The 26,630-nt window shown below is 44.6% G+C and overlaps 1 protein-coding gene across 1 annotated transcript; it reads right to left on the bottom strand.

The window, feature by feature from the left end:
• Window positions 1-1,863: 1,863 nt before the first annotated feature.
• On the bottom strand, window positions 1,864-24,502 carry ANGEL1 (angel homolog 1). The gene is made up of 11 exons (XM_065871648.1): window positions 24,439-24,502; window positions 20,560-21,135; window positions 19,417-19,643; window positions 18,890-18,959; window positions 17,829-18,287; window positions 16,047-16,087; window positions 15,427-15,553; window positions 15,008-15,118; window positions 3,683-3,752; window positions 2,994-3,157; window positions 1,864-2,024 (listed from the first exon to the last, which is right to left on the bottom strand). The coding sequence occupies exons 1-11, from the start codon at window positions 24,500-24,502 to the stop codon at window positions 1,864-1,866; spliced, it is 2,070 nt and encodes a 689-aa protein (XP_065727720.1).
• Between the last annotated feature and the right edge of the window lie 2,128 nt (window positions 24,503-26,630).

Raw genomic sequence — 26,630 nt, 5'->3', positions numbered from 1 at the left:
TTATTTGGAAAAGAGAGTTCAAATGACCATTTAAAACCCCTTTCATTTCCAAAACAGAAAATAAGAAAACAAGGAAAAGATCATCTATCAAGCTCCTGCCCTCTGCCATCTTTAGCCATTTTTAAACTACGTTTCCTGGCAGAAAAACATTGATGGGCCCTAGTCCTACAAACAAACAGGGCACTGTCTTGAGACCAACTCAGGAGATGCCCAGGGAGAGACAAACAGAGTGGATGGTGGAGTGTGGACAGATAGACCTGGGGCTCAGACAGGCACATGCCCAGTACCCAGGAAACAATGTTTAAAAATAGACTTGAATAGATAAATTCCCCAGAACCCAGGCATGGAAAGCTTATAACCATGAACGCAGCAGCAGAATTATTCAAGCTGGGTCTTCGGCTCTCAAAAAAATAAGGAGAAAACATTAACCTCTAGCTAACTGTCCTGAACACCAGCCTCTCAGCTATATCCTCCAGTCCCATTCTGGAGGCCAAGTGGGGCAACAGCAAGTCAAGTCTGCAGGGCCAGCAGCTACATCCAGCGATGCAGGATTCAGGCATGCAGGTGACTCATGTGGGCAAGGGAGCACCCCCTGGAGGCCCCAGGGTGCTCCTGCACCAGCAGAGGGAAAGCAGAGGCCATGAGCCGTCGAGGCCTTGCCGGAGGTGGGGCACCGCCACCTCCAGTTTTGCCCAGGGCCACCTTTCTGCTGAGAAGGTCTGGCCTGAGCTAAATACCAGGCTTTTCTAGGGGAAAAAAGGAAGGGGGTGGGGGAGGCAGCAAAGAGTAAAAAGCAGTGGGAGGAGAGGACCAGAGAGCTGCAGCTTAGCTGTGCAGAGGGGAGGGAACAAGTCCCTGAGGTCTTGCGTCCCAGCTGAGGCAGCTGCAGAACCTGCCGGCTCCCTCCCCGCTGGGACTCCCACCCTCGCCGCAGTCCTCCAGTGAGATAGGAGCTCCCTGACAGTTCTTCCTCCTCATGCTTAAAGAGTCTGGCACCTCAGTCCACTACCCCTGCCCACTGACCCCACACAAGGGTTCAAACTTTGGCCTCCCACAGGGCAGCCTGGGGAAAGGGATGAGCCCTGGAGGAAGCATGCCAGGCCTGTGGGGAGCTCTGGGTCAAGGGCATCCCTGAATCCGCTGCTCCAGCTCGTGGGGCCCACTTGTTACCAGAGCCCGGACGATGAGGATGCCCTGGTTGGCAGGATGGACACCTAACGAAACACAGACGATAAAAGGAGAGACGGGTCCACGCTCCTGCCGCTGGCAGCCAGGTGCCCATGTGCCTGGCAGCACACAGCTACCCGGTCACGCCCTCCACCTGCCCCTAGGCTGACAGCCCCAGTGTGGAAAGTGGGCTAGTCAGAGACAGGCATGACTACGCAGAGCAGTCCCACCCCGAGAGGATGCACACACAACACACATCTCACACGTGTGTGTCTGGCAAGAGGGCTGGGCCCAGGGGTCTCAGGCAGGGAGAAGGTCAGGTCAGAAGGCACCCCACCAAGAAACAGCCTGAATACAAATAAGCAATGAGATCAATAGCTCCCGCAACCCTGGTAATTAAAAATCAAGGGGGAGCGCTGGATACATGGAAGGAAGGGGGAACCCCCCCTTCCACCTCTCCCAGGGCCACCCAGTATGTGGCACAGGTTTAGGAAGAGGCTGGGGCGGGGCACGGACCACAGGCAGAGAATGTGGACAGGCCTGGAGGAAATCTAGCCATGGGAGAAAGGGAACAAGGAGGGGAGGGGAGGGGACGTAAGTTGCTTGGAGCTAAGTTTCCAGAAGCATGGGATATTTCCACAGTCTCTGATCCAGGTGGCTCTTCTGGAAGAGAAGCTCTCTTCCCCTGGGAGACTGTCATAGGGCGGTGACTTCCATCTCAAAGCTGGCCAGTAGGCAGAGGTGGTCTGAAGAGCAGAAGGGGTTGGGTAAGCCATTGGCAGCCCAGAGGATCTCTTCAGAGAGGAGGGAGAGCCGGCCCAGGAGCTTGAGAGTTCCATCGTGACAAAGCCTGCGATCTGGAGCACAAAGCGGAGGCCGGTGGGTAAGGCAGCCACAGCCAAACTGCACGGGGTGGGGGGGCCCCGTGGGAGCCACACCTTAGGAGGCTGCGTCTCCTTGGCGGCCCTATCCTCCCTCACCTCCTGCCGCCTCTGGCGGAGGCCTCATTTTCTCAGATATGCCATGATACGTCAATGAAAGAAGCCGGGCGGCTTCGGTGGGACTGCGGCAAACTAGAGTGCACGTCCAAGCCCAGCATTACAAGATCTTCCGATTTTCTGAGAGAAGCCGAAGTCCAGATTTGCTATGTAAAATTAGATTTCTCAACAGAAAATCCAAACATTTTAAAAGACATGCTTTAAACAAAACAGGCATGGGGCTGATAGACTGCTATAGTGTGACTATTGTGAGGGGTGAGAAGACAGGAAATAGGGTTTCTAACCAAACCAAGTCCCTTACTAACCAGCTGCCACTGAACAAATCCAGTAGAGCACCTCCTGGTGCTCTATTTTCATCTTTAAAACGGAGGGACGGGGCTTCCCTGGTGGCGCAGTGGTTGAGAGTCCGCCTGCCAATGCAGGGGACACGGGTTCGTGCCCCAGTCCGGGAAGATCCCACATGCCGCAGAGCGGCTAGGCCCGTGAGCCATGGCCGCTGAGCCTGCTCGTCCGGACCCTGTGCTCCGCAACGGAAGAGGCCACAACAGTGAGAGGCCCGCGTACCGCAAAAAACAAAAAACAAAAAAAAATGGAGGGACAGCTTGTTCTGCCCACATCTCTCTAATGCTACAAGGATAAAAAGAGAAGGTGGGCAAATGGCCTAAGGGAAGTATGATGAGGATGACCAGTGTCAGGTAGGTATGAGATCTGCTCCTTTGCTGGTCAGGTCCCAGCAGCCCAAGCCATGTGATCAAATGCCTGACCTACCATCAGTTCCCAGGGACTCTTGGGGGTGGCTTCTAGGAATCCAGGATCCACCAAGCTTACCAGTTCTGTTCCCATTCTCGCAGGACTCAGCTGAGAAGAAGATGTAATCTACTGTCATTCCAAGACCCAAGGGCATTGTGGTGACCTCTGGGCGGCCATGCTGGGGCAGGAAATGAGTATATACCGAGGTCAGGTGGAGGCAGTGCTGGATGGTGCCTACAGTCCTCCTGGGATGGAAGGGAAGATGTCAGTCAACAAACATTACTGAACTTTTCCCAAGGTCACTTCTCTGTGGGTTTTATCAAGTTTTTTAAGGGATGATCCCAAATAACTCAACCTCAGCAAATGCCTTCCCATGCTAATTAAGAGGCTGAGAGTCTTAGCTAAAATTAGCCTAGAAACAGACACATTTATATACAGTCCTGCTGGCATTTCTCACCCCCCACTCTCCTCTTGCTACCTGGTGAAGTATACCTAATGTACCCTTGTCCATGGGTCAGCCAGCTCTTCTGTGAGGCCTTACTCCCAAAGGAAAAGGGCAGGGGCTTTTCATCTGCAAGAACCTATGTGGGTCACCTCTGGCCTCTGCACACCAGTATGTTCCTCCATAAACTTAGCACACACAAGGGGAAGAGAGAGCTCAGCAAAATGTGTTCGCCCAAATCAGCCCCAGGAGAGCCAACAGGGATCTCTCTAATACACCTCGATGGGGCTGGAATGCAAGCACAAGGGAACTGGAAGAAGATTACCTGGGGAAGTCAGGCTCAGGCTCAGATATGTCTTCCTCAACCACAGGCTCAGCCCAGCCAGCAGGTCGCTCTGTAGAAGACCGGAGAGAGAGGGTTTTATCAATCACAGACAGTGAAGCAGGGTTAGAACCTTGCACCCTGAAATCCCACTCAGATCCTTGACTGGATTGTTCCAGAAGGGAAAAGGGAAAGAGAAAAGGTGAGGAGAGGAAGAAAACAATGGACCAAAGTCAAGAACCTCAGGAAGCAGACAGACAGAGGTCTCTAATACAGACATCTCTTCCCTGGCTCAGCAACTTCTTAAAAAATTTAAATTCATTCTTTAGGTAATACAGTCACATGGTACAAAAATCAAAATGTAGAGAAAAATATCAGTGAAAAGGCTCCCTCCCACTCTGGGACCTTGCCACTCAATTCCTCTCTCCAGAGGCAACAAATGTTAACAAATTCCTGGTGTATTCCTCCAGAGATTTTCTATCACCCACCATCCATTGTGTGCATATATATATCTATGTATGCGTATACATATGTATGCACACATACATATCCGTACTTATACACACCTATACATGTACACACCCATACACAAAGAAAAAAGACACACATTACCAATATCAGGAGAGAAAAAGGGAATATTATTACAGATCTTACTGACATTAATAGGTATTATGAACTGAATGTTTGTCTCTCCCCAAAATATGTTGAAATCTTAACCCCCAGAGTGATGGCATTAGGAGGTGGCACCTTTAGGAGGTAATTTGGCCTTGAGGGTGAAGCCCTCATGAACAGGATTAATGCCCTTATAAAAGGGATCCCAGAGAGCTGTCCTTTCTGCCATGTATGGATGCAACAGTAAGTTGGCAATCAGCAACCCAGAGGAGGGTTCTCACCGAAATTGGACCATGCTGGCACCCTGACCTTGAACTTCCAGCCTCCAGAACTGTGAGAAATAAATTTCTGTTGTTTATAAACTACTCAGGCTGTAGTGTTTTGTTATAACAACCCAAACTAAGAAAAAGGATAACAAGGATCAACAAAATTGACAAACCCTTAGCTAGACTGACCAAGAAAAAAAGAGAAAACTCAAATTACTAAAACCAGGAATGAAAGAGGGGGCCATCACAACCAACCTTAAGAAATAAAAAAATTATAGGGATACAATAAGCAATTGTATACCAACAAATTAGATGACTTAGGTAAAATGGACAAATTCCTAAAAAGACAAAAACTACACAAACTGACTCAAGAAAAAGAAGAAAATCTGAATAGTTCTATAACAAAGAGACTGAATTAGCAATTTAAAAATTCTCACAAAGAAAAGCCCAGGGCTTCCCTGGTGGCGCAGTGGTTGAGAGTCCACCTGCCGATGCAGGGGACATGGGTTCGTGCGTGCCCCGGTCCGGGAAGATCCCACACGCCGCGGAGCGGCTGGGCCCGTGAGCCATGGCCGCTGAGCCTGCGCATCCGGAGCCTATGCACCGCAGCGGGAGAGGCCACAACAGTGAGAGGCCCGCGTACCACAAAAAAAAAAAAACAAAAAAAAGAAAAGCCCAGGCTCAGATAGCTTTACTAGTGAATTCTGCTAAACATTAAAAAAGTAATATGAATCCTTCACAAATACTTCCAAAATATAAAAGAGGGGACACTTCCCAACTCATGCTATGAGGTATTATTCTGATATCAAAACTAGACAAAAACGTCACAAAGAATGAAAACTACAGACTAATATCGCCTATGAATGTAGATGCAAAATGCCTCAACAATTACAGTTCTGTGATTTATAAGAAATGTATATTTGGTCATTCAGATGACCAAATATATATTTCTCATACATAGTCAGTCTTCATATACAGTCTGAGTCCACAGTTGCTGGTTCAAAGCTCCCCAAACCCTTAGAATTTCCTGAGTGTTGAGAGTGAGCAAGGTGCCTTTTGTTATGTTCATGAGGCAATTTTGGAAAATACCTAAGGTTGGGGGCTGGTTGCCAATGGAACAAACCATGTGATTAGAGGAACTTTCAGTCCCACCCTATGACCTCTAGGGAGCGGAGAGAGGTTGGAGGTGGAATCAATCACCAATGACTAAGGATTTAATAAATCACGCCCATGTAATGAAGCCTTCATAAAACCCCAAAAGGACAGGGTTTGGAAAGCTTCCACGTTGGTGAACTTATGGAGATTCGAGGGAGAATGGTGCACCCAGAGAGGGCATGGAAGCTCCACATCCCTTCCTACATACCTTGCCCTATGCATCTCTTCTGTACAGCTGTTCCTGAGTTATATCCTTTTATAATAAAACAATGATCTAGCAAGTGAAATGTTTCTCTAAGTTCTGTGAACCACTCTAGCAAATTAATCTAACCCAAGGAAGGAGGGGATAGTGGGAACCTCTGATTTATAGCCAGTCGGTCAGAAGAAGCACAGGGAACAACCTGGTCTTTTGACAGGCACCTGAAGTGTTGGAGGGGTGCGTCTTGTAGAACTGAGCCCTTAACCTGTGGAATCTGATGCTATCGCTGGGGAGACAGTGTCAGAATTGAGTTGAATTATTTGTTGGCGTTGGGGGAAACTCCTCCTCCCCCATGTTGGAAAACGAGTCTCAGAACAATATACTGGCAAACTAAATCCAGCAAAATAGAAAAATGACTATATACTATGACCAAATACGATTGATCCTAAAAATGTAAGGTTGGTATGACATCTGAAAATCAATTAATATAATACATCATATTAACAGAATACTGAAGAGCAAAAACCACATGATTATCTGAATAGTCACAGAAAAAATACCTGACAAAATCCACTCCTTTATGACCAAAAAACAAACCCACAACACTTAAAAAACCAGGAATAAAAGAGAACTTCCTCAATCTGATGAAGGGAATCCACAAAACACAAACAAATAAAAAGCAAACAAAAAAACCTCATGGCTAACATCATACTCAATGCTGAAAGACTGAAAACTTTACCCCTAAGATCAGGAATAAGACAAGAATATTCGCTGTCACCACTCAACACTGTAGTAAGAGTTCTAGCCAGGACAATTATGGAACAAATAAAATGCATCCAAATTGGAATGGAAAAAAGTAATACTATTTCTATTTGCAAGGTGACATGATCTTATATATAGAAAATCCTAAGAAATGCACTAAAAAACTATTAGGACTAATAAATGAGTTTGAGGGACTTCCCTGGTGGTGCAGTGGTTAAGACTCTGCCTGCCAATGCAGGGGACACATGTTCGAGCCCTGGATGGGGAAGATCCCACATGCTGCGAAGCAACTAAGCCCATGTGCCACAACTACTGAGCCTGCGCTCTACAGCCCGAGAGCTGCAACTACGGAGCCCATGTGCCACAACTACTGGGCCCACGTGCCACAAGTACTGAGCCCACGAGCCACAACTACTGAAGCCCGTGCGCCTAGAGCCCCTGCTCCACAAGAGAAGCCACCGCAATGAGAAGCCTGTGCACCACAACGAAGAGTAATCCCTGCTCATCGCAACTAGAGAAAGCCCACGTGCAGCAATGGAGACCCAACACAGCCAAAAATAAATAAATAAATAAATTTATTCATTTAAAAAAATTGAGTTTGAAAGATTGCAAGATACAAGACTGATATACAAAAATTGCATCTCTATACACTAGCAATGAACAATCCAAAAATGAAATTCAGAAAATATTTCCATTTATAAAAGTAACAAAAGGAATTTTAAGTAGTTACAATTAAATTTTACAAAAGAAGTATAAGACACACTGAAAGCTATAAAACATGGAAAGAAATTAAAGATCTAAATAAATGGGAAAACTTCCATGTTCACTGATCGTAAGATAATACTGTTAAAATGGTAACACTTCCCAAACTGATCTACAGATCTGTAAATCCCTACCAAAATCCCAACTAACTTTTTTGCACAAATTGACGTGGTGATCCTAAAATCCACATAGAAATGTATAAGAGACCCAGAATAGCCAAAATAATCTTGAAAAACAACAATGAAGTTACAAGATTTACACTTCTCTATTTCAAACTTATACAAAGCTAAAGTAATCAAGGCAGAGTGGTACCGGCATAAGGCTAGGCATATAGATGAATGGAATAGAACTGAGAGTCCAGAAACCCATACGTCCACTGTTGAGTTTTTACAAGGGGAGGGGTAAAGGGAAAATAACTGCTAATGAATATGGGATTCCTTTTGGGGGTGATGAAATGTTGTAAAATTATATTGTGATGATGGTTCCACAACTCTGAATATACTAAAAGCCACTGATTTGTACATTTTAAATGGGTGAATTTTATGGTATGTGAATTCCACCTCAATAAAGTTATTTTTAAAAAAAGGTAAGAGAATGTTACGGACAACTTCATGCCAATAAATTTGTTAATTTATATGAAATGAAATATTCCTACATTTTCCCTGTTAAATTGTTTTCCTTTTGTTGCTATTATAAATAGGGTCTTCTTAAAATTACATCTTATAACAAATATATCATTATTTTATTATATGAATACTATTGATTTCTGTATATTAATATTCTGCCCAGATACTTTCCAGAATTAATGCTAATAATAGTTGTTAGGTGATTCTCTTGGATAACCAGTTATATAACCATATTAACAGCAAGTAATAGTTTACCCCCTCCTTTCCATTGTTTACCTCTATTTTCTTGTCTATATTTCTATGTTCTATTTCTAATTCTGTGGCTGGTGTCTCTCACAGCTGAATGACAGTAGTCATCCCTATCTTGTTCCCAACTTTGACAGGAATGCTACTAGACTGTCTTCTTGAAGCAAGATGCTCATTTTTGGATTGAGATGAATGCTTTTGTTTTTTTGCTTTTTCAGGCATCTGGCGGCTCCACGCCCCTTCCTCCATGGTGCACCAAAGCGCTGACTGACCAAGATAAATGTATTTTAAGGGTATAAGGAATTATCTATTTTTTCCTTAAGAAGGTTCTTTTTAAAAGAATCTGGAATAGATGTTGAATTTTAACAAATGTCTCTGACATCTACAGGATGACATGCATTTCTATTTTTTAATAGATTTCATATATTTATTAGCATGATAAATACATTAATAGATTTCCCAATACTGAACTACCTTCATATTTCTGATAAACTCTACTTGGGCATAGTATATTGCTCTTGAAATGTGATGTTAGATTCTGTTTCCTGATCTTCTATGTACATTTTTTGCATCAATATTCATAAGTGGAGAATATTAAGGTCTGTAATTTTCTTTTCCTGTGTAACTGTTGTCAGGTGTTGGTGTCAAATACTTCTTTTGTAAAAATAACTTGGCCCCCTTCTGCTGTGCTCTTTAACAATTTAAACAGTAATGGAATTACAAGTTCTTTAAAGGTTTGATGATGTTCTCCTATCAACATGAACATGGTGTTTTTGTGGGACTGTATCTCTGAGAACTTTCACTATTTTTTCACCCTGTGGTAATCTATTTATGTTATGTCTCTTCTTTCACAATCAGTTTTAGTAAATTACATTTTCTAAAATTAACATAGGCCATCTAAGTTTTCAATTTCTTTTGCACTCAGTTGAGAAAAGAACCCCCTTATAATCCTCTTAATTCTTCTGCATCTGAATACTTTTACTTGCTCCTCCCCAGCCCCCTTAAATAGGTTAGCTAATCTGACAGATGTTTTTCACCCAAAAAACCGATTTTTAGAGCTTATTAGTCTTACTGTTTTTCTGTTCTCTAAATTATTTTCATTTTCATCTTCTGCTTTCTTTCAGCTTGTTCTCTTTTCTAACTTGGGGGATACTTAATTTACTTACTTTAATCTTTTCTTATCAATATAATTCTCTGATTCAAGATATTCTATATAATTCTATGAATTTTCCACTGAACGCTATTTTAGCTATATACCACAAATATATGGTATTTTCATTACTGTTATTTTCTACACACTCTGCAGTTTGTTTAAATTTCATCTTTGACCCAAAAGTTGTTTGAAATTTTTTAAACGTCCAGATGATAGCATTCTTTTAACTTCTATTTTTAATGCATGTGTGATCACAGAAAGTTAGCTATTCTATTTCTACTGTTTGAAATTTACTAATTTTTTTTGTGGTAGTCTAATATATGGCCAATTCTCAGGAATTTCCTGTGGATATTTTAAAAGATGTCTTTGCTCTGCTTTCAGTGCTCAGAGTTTGATATGTATCCATCAGATTTACCATACAACATGTTATTTAAGTCTTCTATATTCTCAGTTATTTTTTATCTACTTGAACTATTGTGAACTGAGAAAGATGAATTAAAACCTTCAACCATTAGTTATTTTCTGACTATTATTCCTGTTAAATACTGCAGTTTCATTTTGTGATGACTGATGTGATGTTATTTGGAACATAAATGTTCCTAACACTAATATCTTCATTTTGAATCAGAAAAATCACAGTGACCAGCAGGATATTGAAAATGGTTTTCTCTTCAGCAAGAGGCAAGCTAATTTAGGCTTCTGAATCATGTAAGAGGTCAGGAATCAGAGGTACCATTACTCCAGAAAAGAGGTGGGAGGTGAAAATCAAAACTGGCACAATGAACTCACCAATTAGAACCATCCCTCACACAGAGCCATTACGTTTTCATGTCTCATTCCTAAATGTGAATGGACACCTGATGGAATCTTTGGGAACAAACAGTGGGGTAGGAAGAAACTAACTCTTAATTAAAAGACCTTGGAAGGAACAGATGGAATTTTAAAAATTATCATCCTCAGTAGTAGAAAGGCAATATTGCATTCATTAAAAAAAAAACAATCCAAAAAACAATGGTATAAAAAAAGAAGGAACTTTTAAAAGGAGATTTGGAAATTAAAAATATAATGGCAGGGCTTCCCTGGTGGCACAGTGGTTGAGAATCTGCCTGCCAATGCAGGGGACACGGGTTCGAGCCCTGGTCTGGGAAGGTCCCACATGCCGCGGAGCAACTAGGCCCCTGAGCCACACTACTGAGCCTGCGCGTCTGGAGCTTGTGCTCCGCAACAAGAGAGGCCACGACAGTGAGAGGCCCGCGCACCGCGATGAAGAGTGGCCCCCGCTCGCCGCAACTAGAGAAAGCCCTTGCACAGCCAAAAATAAATAAATAAATAAATAAATAAATATATATATATATATATATATATATATATATATATAATGGCAGAAATTTAAAATCACTAGAAGGAATGAAAAAGCTGAGAGCATCTCACAGATGGTAGATTCTAATATCCAATTAACAGCAATTCCAAAAAGAGAAAGCAGAAGATAGGAAATTATTGAAGAAATATTACCAGCAAAATTATGTGACTTGAAATAAATTAGTTTCCATTTGAAAGGGCCGTGGAGTATCCAAAATAATGAATGAAACCAACACCCTGAGTAGGGTAAACCATCATGAGATTTCAGAAATCAAGGGATTAGAGATAAGAACCAGAAAGTCTCAGAGAGGCAAAATAGGTGATATACAAAGAAAGGATCAAGAATCAAAATGGCAGCAGACTTCTCATTAGCAATGCTGGAACCTGCAAGACAATGGACTGATTTCCAAACTAGACATTTACACTTGGCAAATTTTCATATTAGTGTGAGGATAAAAAAAATCAAGTCTTTTTTTAGTACATGAAAAGAAAAACAAAAAAGAAAGAAAGAAAACTGCTTCTCTCAACACCAGGTTCTACCCATGCAGCACTATGTACAAACGGCACTGCTCCAGCAGTTACGTGGGACTCAAGGCCTCTGCCTGTCCCACCAGGCGACATGAGCACATGGGCCACAACTGCCTCTACCCGAGCTGCAACATCTTCCTGGACCATTCAGCACTGGCAGCAGCCAAGCAAGTAAGTTCTTCTGCAAGTGTACTTGGGAAGAGGATAATAAGTTGTGCAGGGATGGGCCAGTGGAGGAGCTGGATTCAGAACTTTCCTGGTTCAAAAACTGATCAGATAGCCTTTCCTCTGTAGCCATCTGGTCAGTTTGTTAATAATAGTTTACGGAAGTCATTTATTAGCAACTGTTTTTTCCTAGAATGCACTTAATTGGGCACATGGTTTATTTTTACATGTTAAAAGACCTGAAGCTCTGGAGATAAATGGAAATGTGCAAGTGCTCATGAAAAAGAAAACAGAGTAACCCCTTTCAGTGTCTTTAAGAACCATACTGGAAAGAATAAACCACTAATAATTAAAAATATTTACAAGAGGGGGACTTAAAATTTAGATTCCCATCTTATGAATTATTCCTTCACAAAGGGAGTTGGGGAGAGTGGGAATCACATTTTTTTTTTTAATTATACAACTTGTGTGATGTAGAACACTCCAGCACAATGCAATGTCAACTTGTTGGAAAGTTAGACCATCACTCCCCAGCACTGTAGCTACTTTGGCAATTAAGATGCTTCCCATTAAAGTCAGTGTTACAGTCAACTTGGCAAGTTTGAATGTCTACAGTTGAGGTGGATGACTCTGGTATTGGACTGGAAATATTATTTGTTAGCACATCTAAACAAATCCTCTAGAAAAAAAGATCACGCACTATGATCTCCTTGTACTGCACCTGAAGTCTTTCTACTCATGGTCTAAAACTGGTGGTAGGTTTTTAGATTTGGAGTCCTTAAAAGAGATTCATCAGGACCCTATTTGGCCCTGGGTGGGGATACTAAACAAACGGAAGGGTATGTTCACAGTATGTGGAGGATGGGTGTGTTTATCCAAATTTAATCTCAATTTTGAAAATACTGCTATTATTGGGTACTGTTAGTGAACTGGATATTTTCCCCCATATAATGATTCTACTTACAAAGTGATTGTCAGTGTATTTTAAAGGTTCTTATTTTGTTATTAAATTGAAGTGCTTATTTTATGTTTCAAGTACAGTACTGATTGTTTAAAAATAACCTATTCTTAACATGGAATTACCTATGTGGGATCCTACTATTGTTTAACTTTAGGATTTTGTATTCTTTTTTTTTTTTTGGCGGTACATGGGCCTGTCACTGTTGTGGCCTCTCCTGTTGCGGGACGCGCAGGCTCAGCGGCCATGGCTCACGGGCCCAGCCGCTCCGCAGCATGTGAGATCTTCCCAGACCAGGGCACGAACCCATGTCCCCTGCATCAGCAGGCGGGCTCTCAACCACTGTGCCACCAGGGAAGCCCAGGATTTTGTATTCTTAAAACATTGAGCCACTGCTTCCCTGCCTGAGCCCAACTGATCCAAGCACTTATCCCAGTTCCTAGCACACGTCAGTCGCTCTATGCATGGTGGCCACCACTATTATTATTGCTATCACCACAGTTGTAATAATACACTAGCTTTGCAATTAAAAAAAAACAAGCCATTGAAATGTTCACTGCTCTTTGCAAAATGCCAATTCAAGTTAAATTCCTTCAAGAAAAAAATGAATTCATTGCTTACCACCAGTCCTTTTACTATAGTTTTTTCAGTCACTGCTTGGTTGTCTTAAGTTTCTTGGTTGTCTAGCAGTTTCTTCATGAAAGGCTTTGGGTTGAGTATAAAATTTTTGACCATACCGTCTTTCTTTGAAACCTTTCTCTCCTGTGTTCCAGAGTCAAATGTTAATGTTAAGAAATCTGAAGCCTACCTGATTATTTTTACCTTTAAAAATAGCCCAATTTTTTTGGTTCTGCCCAAACGATTCTTTTATCTTTGACTTCTGTTAACTTCACTAAGATGTCTTACTGTTGACTCTCCTATGTCATTTTTTACTGAGACATGGTATATCCTTCTCAATGTGGAGAGTCAGATCTCTTGATTTTGGGAAAATCTTCCCTGAATCATACCTTTAAATATTCCCTTTGTGCTATTATACTGGATTTCTTCTTTGTGAACTCGAACTATGTGTATGTTGAATCTCTTTAACTTCCACTACTGTTATTTTCTTTCTAGTGCTTTTTATCCTTCCTGGCCTCTGCCTCTTGCCTTGTTTTCAGCAGTGCCTATTCTCTCTTGGACTGCTTCTAATTTTGTATTCATTATGTGATTCTTAAATTTTTTATTCCACTTTTTTCCTGAGCTCTGCAGTTTACATTTCATCTACTGATGTCTTGCCATGTGCTTGAACTTATTTTATAAAAGCAATTATTTTATTTTTGTACTCTTATAAAGACAATTGCTTAATTTTTTTTATTCATGGGAAAATAATCATAACGTTCATATGCTCCATGGCAACAGTTTTTATCTTCGAAGTATTCTTTATCTGCCTTTTACTTTTCCTGCTCTTCCACCTCTTTTTCTTATAGTATTTTAGTACAGATCTCACGCTGGCTCCTTTTGGGCAGCCCAGCTTGGAATTAGTTGAGGTTTTTATGTACAAGCTATTGGTACAAAGCTTATACAAGCGAAGACCTGGGTACGCATTCCAAGTAACAGGCATTTTTCCTTATGACGCAGGGTTGTGTGTGAGTCCTGTTCATCTTTACTTCCCCCTAGCCAAAAGAAATATGCAGTTTAAGTATTACACCTCCCCCCACCACTTAAACAGACTGCTTCGTGCAAATTTGGCTTGATTCCTTGATCAGTCTTTCCTCTACTGCCTCTTTGGACCAAAAGAGGTTCAGACAATATCCTTTCACAACCTGTGCATCTTATTCTTGTTGATGAAACAAGGGATTTTGACTTCGTGCCTCGGGGTACGCTCCTCACCTCGGAGAAAGGCACCCTGCTGGTTCTTTTGGAGATCCATATGGCCCCACAGACCAGTCTCTCCATACCTGCTCCAGCACCCCTGCATGACCTCCAGTGCTTCTTGCAACCATTCCACCTGTGCTGTGGTTCATGATTTCAAATATCTTCAGGTCTCCTAGCTTTCTCAAAGATGGAGTTTGCATTTCTCTTTTTCATTCTCCTTGTTGCTTTGGAGTGTTTTCAGAGACAGGAAGGGGAGAACATCAAGCATACTCTGCTACTTACAATCTGGAAGTTCTCAGTAGGAGTAACTTGTTATTACATCCAGGAGTACTGTCACCTTATGATTTTCAAAGCCCCATCAAGTGTATTTTCTCTCTTAAACATGCTGTATACATGCTAGTTATTAGCAACTTAATACTAAAAAGCTTGTGGCTTACTCAAGGTCTCAGAGCTAGTTAGAACCCAGGTCTCTTGATTCCTGGTCCATGTTCTGAACACATTGCACATGGCCGGTGAACTCCACTGACCTTCCCCCTAAGCATACTTATTACCAGAAGCTGATCTCTAAGAATCATACCTAGAAAAGACTAAGAAACCACATAACTGACAAATATCAGAGGTGCAGAGGAAAGAGGACCGAGCTTAGTTGGAACAAGTTAGGGAACAAGCTTAGTTCCCATTACCTGGCTTAGTATCTGTCACTCCTTCCATAAGAACCAGTCCTACAGGTCGCTGACAGGCGATGCTGCAGAAGCGGAAACGTAGCAGGAAGTCTCGGCTATACTTACGTTTCTCTGTAAACCAGGAAAAGCCATAGAGTGAAAGACAGGAAGAGGAGCCACATGCTGAGACTTCCTTAATACCAAGAAGCTTACAAGTAGGGACACAGAGGAAGTCTGGCTCTGAAGACAAGGAGATTTTCCAATGGCTATGATTTAAAGTTGTCCATTTCATTGGGTGACCATGAGGAGGACAATGAAAAAAACAAAGGAACGTGCTAAGAGAATTGAGGGAATTACACTTTCTCTTGTCACTGAGGTGCCAGCTTTCTCCCAAAATGGGCACGGAGGGACAACCAACCAAGAATGTGGCATGTGCTCACCTGATCTCTTGGGGTGACAGGAGGTGACATACTGACAGCAATCAGTGATGCCCAGGGAGCTGGGCCATAGTGGGGCCTGCAGCTTCCTCTGATAAAGCTGATGGGAGAAGTCTTCCTGTCCAGATACCTACAAGGAAAGAACAGATGGGAATAAGGAATCTGAGATGGAAAAAGGAAATAGCCCATGTTTTGGGACATGCAGACAAACACACACACACACACACACACACACACACACACAGTCACATACTATGTACGTAACACAAGCAAAACACATAAGTCTCAGGGGAAAGTTAAAAATAAGGAGCTATTTAAAACCATTATTTTATTTTTTTTACTAGAAACACTGAAATATCCATGAGACAGGAATAAGGGGTTAAGAGAGTGAGGTATGCGAGTCAAAGAGAACAGAACTGTATGAACATATGGTCCCTAAATTTCAGCTCAGAAACATCTACACTACTCTGCCCAGGGAATGTCAACTTCCAGGGGCTTTAATTTGCAGCGGGAAAAGATTTATCCTGATCTTTGGATCTTCTGGATCAAAGTCTAGCATCTTAAGCCTATTACTGGGAAACCACGGGGTCAAACCAAATGGGAAATTCACCAAAGCACTTTACCGTATCTACGTCACCATCCTCGGTCAAAGCCAATGAGCAGCCTGGGAACGGACAGAACGTAGTAGGGGAAACATTCGGCAACATCAGTCATCTGCATATCTCCAACGTGTGTAGCAAAACCCCCTTTATTTCATTTAACAACAACAAATATTTGAATGCCAACTATGTGCAAAACACCAGCTAAGTGCTGGGGAGAGAGCAGTGACAGACACAATCTCTCTGCCCCTCAAGGACATACATTTTCAGTATGCCGTCAGGAGTAAAACACACCTTCATTTAATGGCCATTTACGGTGTGACTTTGGGCAAGTTAGTTAACTCTCTTGGGTTCAACATGCTCTACTATTGAATGGGATAATAATACCACATACAATTAAGAATCCTGGTAACCATAACTACTACCAATCACTGACTGCTTCCTTTGAAGCAGAAACTGGAAAACACTGTGTGCATTATTTTATGTAATCCACCAAAGAAAACCCTCTGAAGTAGGTCCCATTATATCCCCAGTGTATGACGAGGCAAATGGGGCTTACGGAAGTGAAGTAACTTGCCCAAGGTGGCAGAGCAGGCCTCTGAACGCAGGACTATCTGGCTTCAAAATGGTGCTCTTAATCACTATGCTTAACGGCAGCTGTCACGTGGTAGGCACTTAGTAAATTCTTCTTCCCATTCCCTGAGCCCCTTGATAACAGCAGCTTCCTGGCAGGATAATGCCTTTCTTTGCCCATGGAGCAACCAGGACATCGCTGGCACTTGAGTAACCTCATTAAAATAAAAGCCCAAAGTGCTCAACAATAATTCAGTCATTTTATGTCTTTTCTCTCCTGTGCCTTGCCAAAAGTTAAGCAACAAATTGGATCAGCAGGGGCAAAAGAGAGGAACAAGGAGATTAAGTGACATGTACAGAAATCAGCACAAGCTGAATGCTCCTCAGTAGAGCTAAATACACTACAATAAAACTGTAAGATACCTAGGTTATAAACATTCAGCAGTTAAAAGGAATGAGACAGATACATATGTACATTGTTGAGTGAAAAAAAACAAGCTACAAAATGAAATATACAAAATATATCACATTTATAAACACACACAGTACATTATATACCAGGTGTTAGAAGCAATCACAGCATAGTATTGGAGGGCAAGAGCTCTGGGGCCAGACTACCTGGTTACAAATCCTGGCTCCACCACTCACTACCTGCAAAAACTAGAGTAAGCAAATTGCCTAACTTCTCTACACCTTAGCTTTTTCATTTATAAAATGGAAGGAATGATAGAAATTGTGAAAATTAATGAGTTAATACATGTAAAGTGCTTAAAATAGCACCTGGCACACAGTAAGTGCTTAATAAATGTAGATTATAATTACATCATCACAACAGCTTAGATACTACTGCAAATGCATAGAAAATGACCTGGAAGAACACCACCAAACTTTGAACAGTTATTACTTGACTCTAAGTGGAGACGTGGGAAATGTAGGTAATAAAGGGGGCTTTGGTCTTATTTTAAAATGTCTGAATCCTTAAAGGGATGCACTTGTGTACTTACATGCACTTACATATATACTTAGGTACTTGTAAATTAAACATAAGTTAATGATAAAAACTGAAAGGATTCCAATATACCAAAGGCACTCACAAGCTCCTAACTTCCAGGCTTGGGTACCAGCTATCAATAGAATGAGAAAAAGCCAGAGGAAGCCAGAACAGGTGTAACTGAGGTCCCTGCCACAGAAGCAACACCAGATGCCAACACCAAAATCTCTCCCTAAGCCAACCCCACAGTGGCCTCTCCCATTTCACCTTCCAGGCCGGCATCCCATGGTACTGGAGTTCTCCATCCCTGATGAAGTTGTAAAGAGGTGAATCAGGGACAGAATTCAGGTCCCCACACAAGATGATGGGGCAGTGGCTGCCATCTGACAACCTGGCCACCTTGTCCACTTCAGCCAAGAAAATGGCCATCTGGGCTAGCTTGACATCGCCCCGACGTGGGTTGTACAGGACGTGAGTATTTGCCACACATAAGGGGGCCACTGAGACTTGCCCCAGGCCTTCTGGGACTAGTGGCTGCAGCAGCAACACTAAGCCCACATTGTCCCGATTGAGGAGCTCCAAGCCAGGCCGAAAGTACTCCACAGGGCTGGCGCAGAGCAGACGGAATCGCGTGGGCTTGTAGCAGACAGCACAGCCATCTGTCTTACACCCAGTCCTCCTCTTGTAGAAACAGGTAAAGCCTGCAAGGAACACCCCACCAAGGAGATGGGTAAGAGTCCTTGAAGATGGGTTAGGGTCCCTCTACCCAGTGGCAGTAGCCCAGGCATGTGTGCCTAATGCATTGCTCCTGCAGTTCAATAAGGGGAGTCCTTGCCCTTGCCAATTCCTTGGTTCTGCAGAGGCTCCCTTACAGTTGTAACCAGATGACTGAGTGGCTAGAAGGGGAAGGAGGGACAGAAGGGTATGAAGCAATAACCTGACAGGAAAAGCATGGACTCTAGGGTCAGACAAGCTGGAGTCCAGGCTCCACAACCTATGAGTTTCATACTTATAGCTTTGTGACCTTGAGCTAGTCACACAAATTTTCTGAACCTCAGTTTCCGCCCTGTAAAATGGGGATAATAATATTCAGCCTCACAGGGTTGGTTACTTCAAGGATTAAATGGAAATATATGTCAGAATTGCTTTAAAACTTCAGGACTCTCCTCACCCACACAAAGAAGCTAGCTCACAGATGAGACTGAGGGTTTACTGAGATGAAAGAAAGATACAGTGCATTCAGGAGAGAGCAGACAGGGCCGTAGGAAGAAAGACTGGCAAATGTGCCAGGGAGCGGCATTACCCATCATTCTCAGAGAGGGCTCCAGCTGCTGCCAGTAATGGTCTTCCTGGACTTCCTGGAGACACAAGATCTGGAAATGACAACGAATCCAATCACTCCAGAGTAATGGAGGGCCCTGGAGTACGACTCCCCCCCAGGAGCAGGCACTGAAGCCACATGGGAAGCTGCTGTGGGTCTCAGGCTGGGTCACACTGAAACTTCCCCTGGTGCTGACTCTTCCCTGATAGCCACTACCAGCAAGAACAGGCCCAGAGTTAAGCTGAGATCAGATACATGCGCTGGATCTTCCTGCTCCTTGAATCCCTCATGTCTCCCTGCCTGCACAAAGGTGCTAGAAAGTGTGCACCCACGGACAGTCTTCTTAGCATCTGCCCCAAACTCATTATACCAGGCAGGCAAGCACCAGTCCTAGGCAGGAGACCAATCATATGAACAACTGTGGGGTTCAATTCATTTTCTAAGAGCATTGGGGAACAGCCAGGGTCCAGAGCAAATGCAGGACGGCACATCTCCCCATCTTCACTCACATCGGGATCCCAGTGCTGGAATTCCTGCATGAGATTCGCAAAGCGGTAGTTCCAACTGAGGATGTCTGGATGGCAATGCAGATAGAGCTCTGAGCTCTGCTGCATCAGGTCCTGAGCCAGGATGTTATAGGACATCAGAGTGAACTGGAACTGAGGGCCATCCCCCGCCTCCAGGCCCTGAGCATCTGGCTGAGTGGAGAAATCCTCCCATTCTCGCCACAAGATTTCTGCAAAGGTGTCGGGAAGAAGAGGTCCATGGTAAGTCCATGTTATTCACAGGGCCCACCATCTCCACTCCTGACTCCATGATACTGTGACGAGTTCTTTTTTTCATTTTCCCTGTCATTCATCCCTTTCTGTGGTGATTTGAACAACACTCTAAGGACATTCTCAGACGAGACAATAAACTCCACAAAGCCTAAGATAATCTTGGCCTGTTCATCACTGTATCCCTAGTGCCTAGCATAGTACCTGGCACCTAGTACAAGTTCACTAAATATGGCCAACAATTTCTCACTTCTCATAAATCCATGGGTCTCTGGGGAACCACTCAGATGTATGTGCTTAATAGTCATCTGAGATTAAAGACATTTCTAGAGTAATCTCAGCCTTGGGTGTTTTCTGACCGCTAAACCTGAAAATGCCTACAGAGCCAGAAACCATAATGTGTCTCCCATGTGCCCTCGAGCAGGGAGCTGCAGAGTGGATTTCAAACCTATGTGAGCCACAGCACTCATTCTCCAAAGTTTAATGGAAGCCCGATATATAACACAGATAAAAATGGAGTTATCCTGGTCGAGGCAGAGAGTGGAGCCCTGAGAGCTCTCCACCGCTACCCCAGGTCACCTCCAGAGAACCAATAATGTAGAGAATCAGAGCTATGGTCTGCTTTCAGTTCTGCCACTACCTAGCTACGTGACTTTAGGCATGTCCTGCTACCTCTCTGTGCCGTGATCACTTCATCTGAAAGGCCACGGGGCTGGATGAAATGCTCTCTAAGGCCCCTCTGGATCTGCCACTGCAGGAGTCTCAGAAAAACAGAATGCAGCAGCAGAGCTCCACACAAGAGAACTTTAGCAGTGACTGTGTGCACATCCGAGACAACCTGCTGCCCCGGCTCACCCAGCCGGTTGTCAGACTCACCATGATATGGGATTTCCACTGGGGGAGGCTGCAACTGCCCCAGGCCCTCAAAGGGCCAGATGGAAGCCTCTTCCTGGGGCACAGGCTCCGGTGCTATACTCCAGGCCACCACTGCGGGGTCCTCTTCCCACTGCCCTGCAGCCAGGGCACCCACTGGGAGGACAGCACAGTCTGCATACTGGGGGCCAGTCTGCACCGGGACTTCTGCCCACATTGGGCCCTCGACCTCTGGCAGTGGGTCCTCTCCTAGCACCTCAGGGAAAGGCTCCTCCAGGTTCTCTGCTGCCCACAGGTCACTCAGCTGCCTGCTGGACCACTTGTCTTCTGAAGCAGCATCCTGTTCTCCAGGATTATCCATCAGGTGCGCCAGGCTGCTCTCAGCTACTCCCTTATCTACAAGTAGACCCTCGCTCACAGTTGAGAGTGCCTGGCTTGACCCTTCTTCTTGCCACTGCTGCAGCAGGCCCTCACATTCCTCCTGGTCGGGGCCCCGAGGGGCCATGGCAAAGTCGCCGTCTACCTGGGGGGACGAGCTCTTCGCCAGGAAGGCATTTTTTCGACATGTGAAAAAAGCATCTAAGAAGAAAGCCAAGATACCATGTTATAAGATGACAGCATCACCCAACCCATTCTCTTCTCCCAACTTCTAATAAGTCTCATACAAGCAAGAATCATGTCCACCTTGCTCATCACTGTACCATCACTGAGCCTGCCCATTTTAGTGCCTGGAACATCATCATCAGAGCAAAGCGCTTACTATGTGCCAGGCACTGTTCTAAATGCTCTGCAAGTATTAACTAATTCATATGGTAGGGATCTGATAAATATTCAGTGTGTGAATGAAAGAATGGCTATCCCACATAATCTAGGACAGAGATGGACACATACAACCACACTCCTTTTATCTGGAGGTTAAGATTCCTATTAACATCAACTCTCTGGTTCTAAGAGCCGCATTACACTGGAACCAGCACTTGACCATGTGTCAGAACTGTGGGTTATGGCCTAGCACTGAAATTAACAAAGCTATGTGACCTCGGACAATGGCCCTAGTGAGATGGACTCACTCTTGACTGTAAAATGAGGACAAGGGAAGTTTGAACTAGATAATCCCCAAGAGCTTTTCTAGTTCTATAAATCCACTAATCTATGAATGCATTCTAAAAGAAAAAGGCCTAAAGTAGACAAAAAGGGTGTCTCAAAATCTGTACAATCTCTCTCTTAGCAAAGGCCCTGGGTCCACTTCTCAAATCTATTTATTCTACTCATAAATCTTCACAGACTTCATTATCATCTTTCCCATTCCATAGTACTCTAGCGGCTGTAAATCAGAAGGTGCCAACAACTGACAGCAAGAGACAGCTGCCACCTCTCTGTTACGGCAGCCATAGTGACAGCCAACAGGCAAAAAGCAGGTGGGAAAAACTATAAAATTGGAGCCCCCAAAATCCAAGCACAGTATTTTGGTGCAAACAAAACTTCCCCCCACCAACACACACTAAGTCACTTATTTTTAGCATAGGACAAGTGACATGTATGATGATGACCCTCAATCACCAGAGATTTATTTTATCAGCTCTTTTTTTTAAAAGGCAAGAAAAACTTCAAAATGGTTCAAACGTTGAAAGACACTATCTTATTTAGGGTCTATGTGGATTTACGTCCCTCAAACCTGTGGTTTTTCAACCAGGGGTGATTTTGCCCTCAGGGAACATTTCTGCATTGTCTGGAGACAGTGGTCTTCACAACTGTGGGGATGCTACACTGGCATCTAGTGGTTATAGGATGAAGATACTGCTGAATATCCTACAGTGCAAGAGACACCTCCACAACCAACTGCCCAGGCCCAGACGTCAACAGTACTGAGACTGGGAAACCCTGCTCTAAACCCATGGGCTGGGTTGCTGGCCTTAGTCTCAGGAACTTATTAATTCCCTGCCCTTTGAAACATCCTCTATGTGTATCGCATGGCAGAAGTTCTTTGATTTGTATGTGTGAGGTTATTAGTTTTCAAACTCAGCAGGTTTTGGTTGGTGGTGGTGGTTTGTTTTTCAGCAGCAGAATTCTTTTATTAAAAGAAAATCTGTAGAAACCAAATGTACAAATACAAATGGGACTACTTTAATAGGTGTGTGCAAGTGGGTGGGGGGAGGCGGCCCTTCCTCTGACATACCTAAAACTCTGACTACTGGTCTAGAAACCTCTGGACTAGTATATGTCACTACGGCTGCCATTATGGACACTGGCAGAGCTCCAGAAATGACAGCAACATGGTTAGAAGAATATGCATTAGTTCTCTGAAAACAATGACTTCTGTGGAGTTCCTCATTTCTGAGAAGTATGTACACACAAGACATTCCCGAATTGAGTGCCTACTGCATTCTGGGTAGTATGCTAGCACTAGATACAGTGAGCAAAACAGACATGGCCCTGCCCTCCTGGAGCCCGCATTCTAGTGGCAGATACAAACATACACATACATACATTAAATGTTTTATATGAAACATATAGGAACAGAAATTACACACACACACATATTGTGTAAAGTTCCAGAAAGGAAAAGCACAGAATGCAAACAGTTGGACATCTGATTTCTAAAAGTCCTTCTTGGTCTGTCCTGCCCCCTAAAATGCCAGAGAAAAGTCTGGGGGTTCTGTGGGATCTCCCAGAGGAACTGATGGTCTCATAAGAGCCTCGGGGATAGACCTAGAGTCTGTCATACAGAGTGAAGTAAGTCAGAAAGACAAAGACAAATACCGTATGCTAACACATATATATGGAATTTAAGGGGAAAAAATGTCATGAAGAACCTAGGGATAAGACAGGAATAGAGGCGCAGACCTACTGGAGAACGGACTTGAGGATATGGGGAGGGGGAAGGGTGAGTTTTGACAGGGCGAGAAAGAATCATGGACATATACACACTAACAAACGTAGTAAGGTAGATAGCTAGGGGGAAGCAGCCGCAAGGCACAGGGATAGGGATATTAGTTCGGGGCTTTGGGACAGCCTGGAGGGGTGGGAGGGGGAGAGTGGGTGGTTGGGAGACGCAAGAGGGAAGACACATGGGAGCACATGTATATGTATAGCTGATTCACTTTGTTATAAATCAGAAACTAACACACTATTGTAAAGCAATTATACCCCAATAAAGATGTTAAAAAAAAAAAAAAAAAAAAAGAGCCTCGGGAAAGTCAAAGACCAGGAGTGGGGAGCGCAGGCAGATCATGGCAAAGTTAAACAATAACTCTTCTCTAAGTACCCGCTGGGCATTGCCTCCACCCCACTACATCTCTAAACGCACGGGACATTGCTTCAAAGCTGAAGTTTCAATGTGTCTCTGGATTCTGAACATCCGTTTTTTCAACCAGACTCCGCTGAGAGGCGGCTGGGAAAGGTGAGTGTGGAGTTGACCCAGGGGAAAAACAGGTACGTCTCTGTCTTCAGTCCACAGATCCGCCCCCAGGGCCGACTGGCCCCTGTCCACAGAGAATTCGGACATTAGCCTAGGCCCCGAGCGGCCAACCCTCCCCGACCCCCAGGGCAGTGACTCAGCGGGACCGGAACCTCTCCGCAACCCCGGGGCCAGAGAAGGGCAGCTCTGGCCCCTCCCCAAGCCGCCTCACGTTAACTGTGGCCCGACACCTCCAGGTCACAGGGGTGAGGAGGGGCCCGCCCACGACGCTCGCCGGCCAGGCCCGGGCCTCGTTTAGTCCAGGACAGGCACGGCGGGGCCGACGGCCGCCTCCCCACACCTTGGCACTGCCGGGGGAAAGTGGTCGTGAGGCCGTCCACGACGCACGCTGCCCCAGGCCCCGCGGGGCCCCGCCGAGGCAGGCCCGGGCCTGGCACCCGCCCGTCAGGACACAGGGCCGGTACCTGAGAGGGCGCGGAAAAGGCGCGCGGCCGGCAGCAGCAGGTAACACAGGCACGACGCGATCATGGCCGGCCGCCTGCGCCCGCTCCCGCGCCCGCTCCAGTGCCCGCCTCCCTTCCTCGCAGCCGCCCGCCAGGTCTCCCTCCGTTCGGCCCCGGCCCCGGCCCCGCCCCCGCCCCGGCTCGCCCCACCCCGGCTCCGCCCCCGGGACGGCTCACATGGTACCACTGCGCTTCAACAACAACTTTATTGGGAGCTCAGGGCCAAGCGGGCGCCCGCTGGGCGGGGAAGTCAGTTCCCAAGGCAACGGAGCATAGCGGGCCGGGCCTGGCTCTCAGCTGCGGCAGAAGCGCCGGGATTTGAAATTAAACCCCTCCTGGAGACACCATAGTATTATTTAAAGTCCACAGTTTTATTCCCGCTTCTGCCGCCTCACTACGGCTCCACCTTGGGTCCACCACGTAACCTCTCCGCCCCTCAGTTCCCTCATCTGTAAAATGAGGTGCTGGACCTTGTCTAAGGCCTCACCCAGCTCTGACTTCTATGATCTTGACCAGCTTAGCCCAGACTGGAGAAAGCCAGCTCTTTCCCATTTTTTTCCTTTTCCTAACTCTCTTCCCCAGCTCAGATTTAGGTCAAACATTGAGTCCACACCTTGCTTCAGCACTTAAGATTTTATCTCCTCATCCTGTTCCAAATGGGCCCTTTTCCCCCTAATCTGGAAAAAAGGGTGTCCCATTGATAAGGGGGCCAAAAAGGGGAGGGGTGAACCCTCCACAAGGGCAACGGGACCAAGTCTGGTTGGTTGGTTGGTTTTCCTTGAGGTATCTCTTCTCTCCAGTGTCTATGACAGTGTCAGGCACATAGTAGGGACCAAATAAACCTTTGTTGACTGAACAAAATATATGTCACTAAAAGAAGGCCAGTTCTTCCATCAACTCTGTGCTACCCAGACCTCTTTAATTCTCTCCTCCCCTTTCCCACTCTCAATCTTCTGCCGCTGTAAAGAAGGAGGGACCACTTAATACTCCCAGTTTCAGTACCCAGTGTATGAGCTGTGTGATTTCCAACTTGTGGCTGGAGCCTTGGTTGTTCGGGGAAGCCCTCTGCGGAGTCACCAGATCTGAGACCATCTGGATACATCATAACACTGAAAGGCGGAAAGGGGGAAGAAGGAGAGAGTCAGTATTGTGGCCTTCCCACTCTGTCCCCTTAGCTCTAGAGGCAGTGTATGCCTTCAGGCAACAGCGCTCTTGCCCTTGCCAGAGATGAGGCAGAGGCTCCAGGGGCAAGCTGAAGGTTGGGAAGCCTCTTAGAAACTAGCACACAAATGTTAACTCTACCTAAGGAAGCTCCAAAGTCAGATCACTTCCTTGATATGGCTTAAATAAACCTTCCTTGTATGCCCTTCCATGTTGTCCCAATAAGTACCCAGAAGTCCAAGTTCCAAATCAGATCCTAAATCAAGGCACTTATCTAGAGACTAGGTTTTGTAAAATGATGGTTCCCATAACACTTGCAAATGTTTTTACTTATTTTTTTAATTTATTTTTTTATACAGCAGGTTCTTATTAGTCATCCATTTTATACACATCAGTGTATACATGTCAATCCCAATTGCCCAATTCATCACACCACCACCACCACCCACCGCCACTTTCCCCACTCAGTGTCCATACGTTTGTTCTCTACATCTGTGTCTCACTTTCTGCCCTGCAAACCGGTTCATCTGTACCGTTTTTCTATGTTCCATATATATGTGTTAATATACGATATTTTTCTCTTTCTGACTTACTTCACTCTGTATGACAGTCTATAGATCCATCCACGTCTCCACAAATGACCCAATGTTGTCCCCTCTTGTGGCTGAGTAATATTCCATTGTATATATGTACCACATCTTCTTTATCTATTCATCTGTCGATGGACATTTAGGTTGCTTCTGTAACCTGGCTATTGTAAATAGTGCTGCAATGAACATTGGGGTGCATGTGTCTTTTTGAATTATGGTTTTCTCTGGGTATATGCCCAGTAGTGGGATTGCTGGATCATATGGTAATTCTATTTTTAGTTTTTTAAGGAACCTCCATACTGTTCTCCATAGTGGCTGTATCAATTTACATTCCCACCAACAGTGCAAGAGGGTTCCCTTTTCTCCACACCCTCTCCAGCATTTGTTGTTTGTAGATTTTCT

Source organism: Phocoena phocoena, chromosome 2 (assembly GCF_963924675.1).
Source record: "Phocoena phocoena chromosome 2, mPhoPho1.1, whole genome shotgun sequence".
NCBI lineage: Eukaryota > Metazoa > Chordata > Mammalia > Artiodactyla > Phocoenidae > Phocoena > Phocoena phocoena.
Note: the sequence above shows the minus strand (reverse complement) of the source record. Positions and strands in the feature narration are given on the sequence as shown.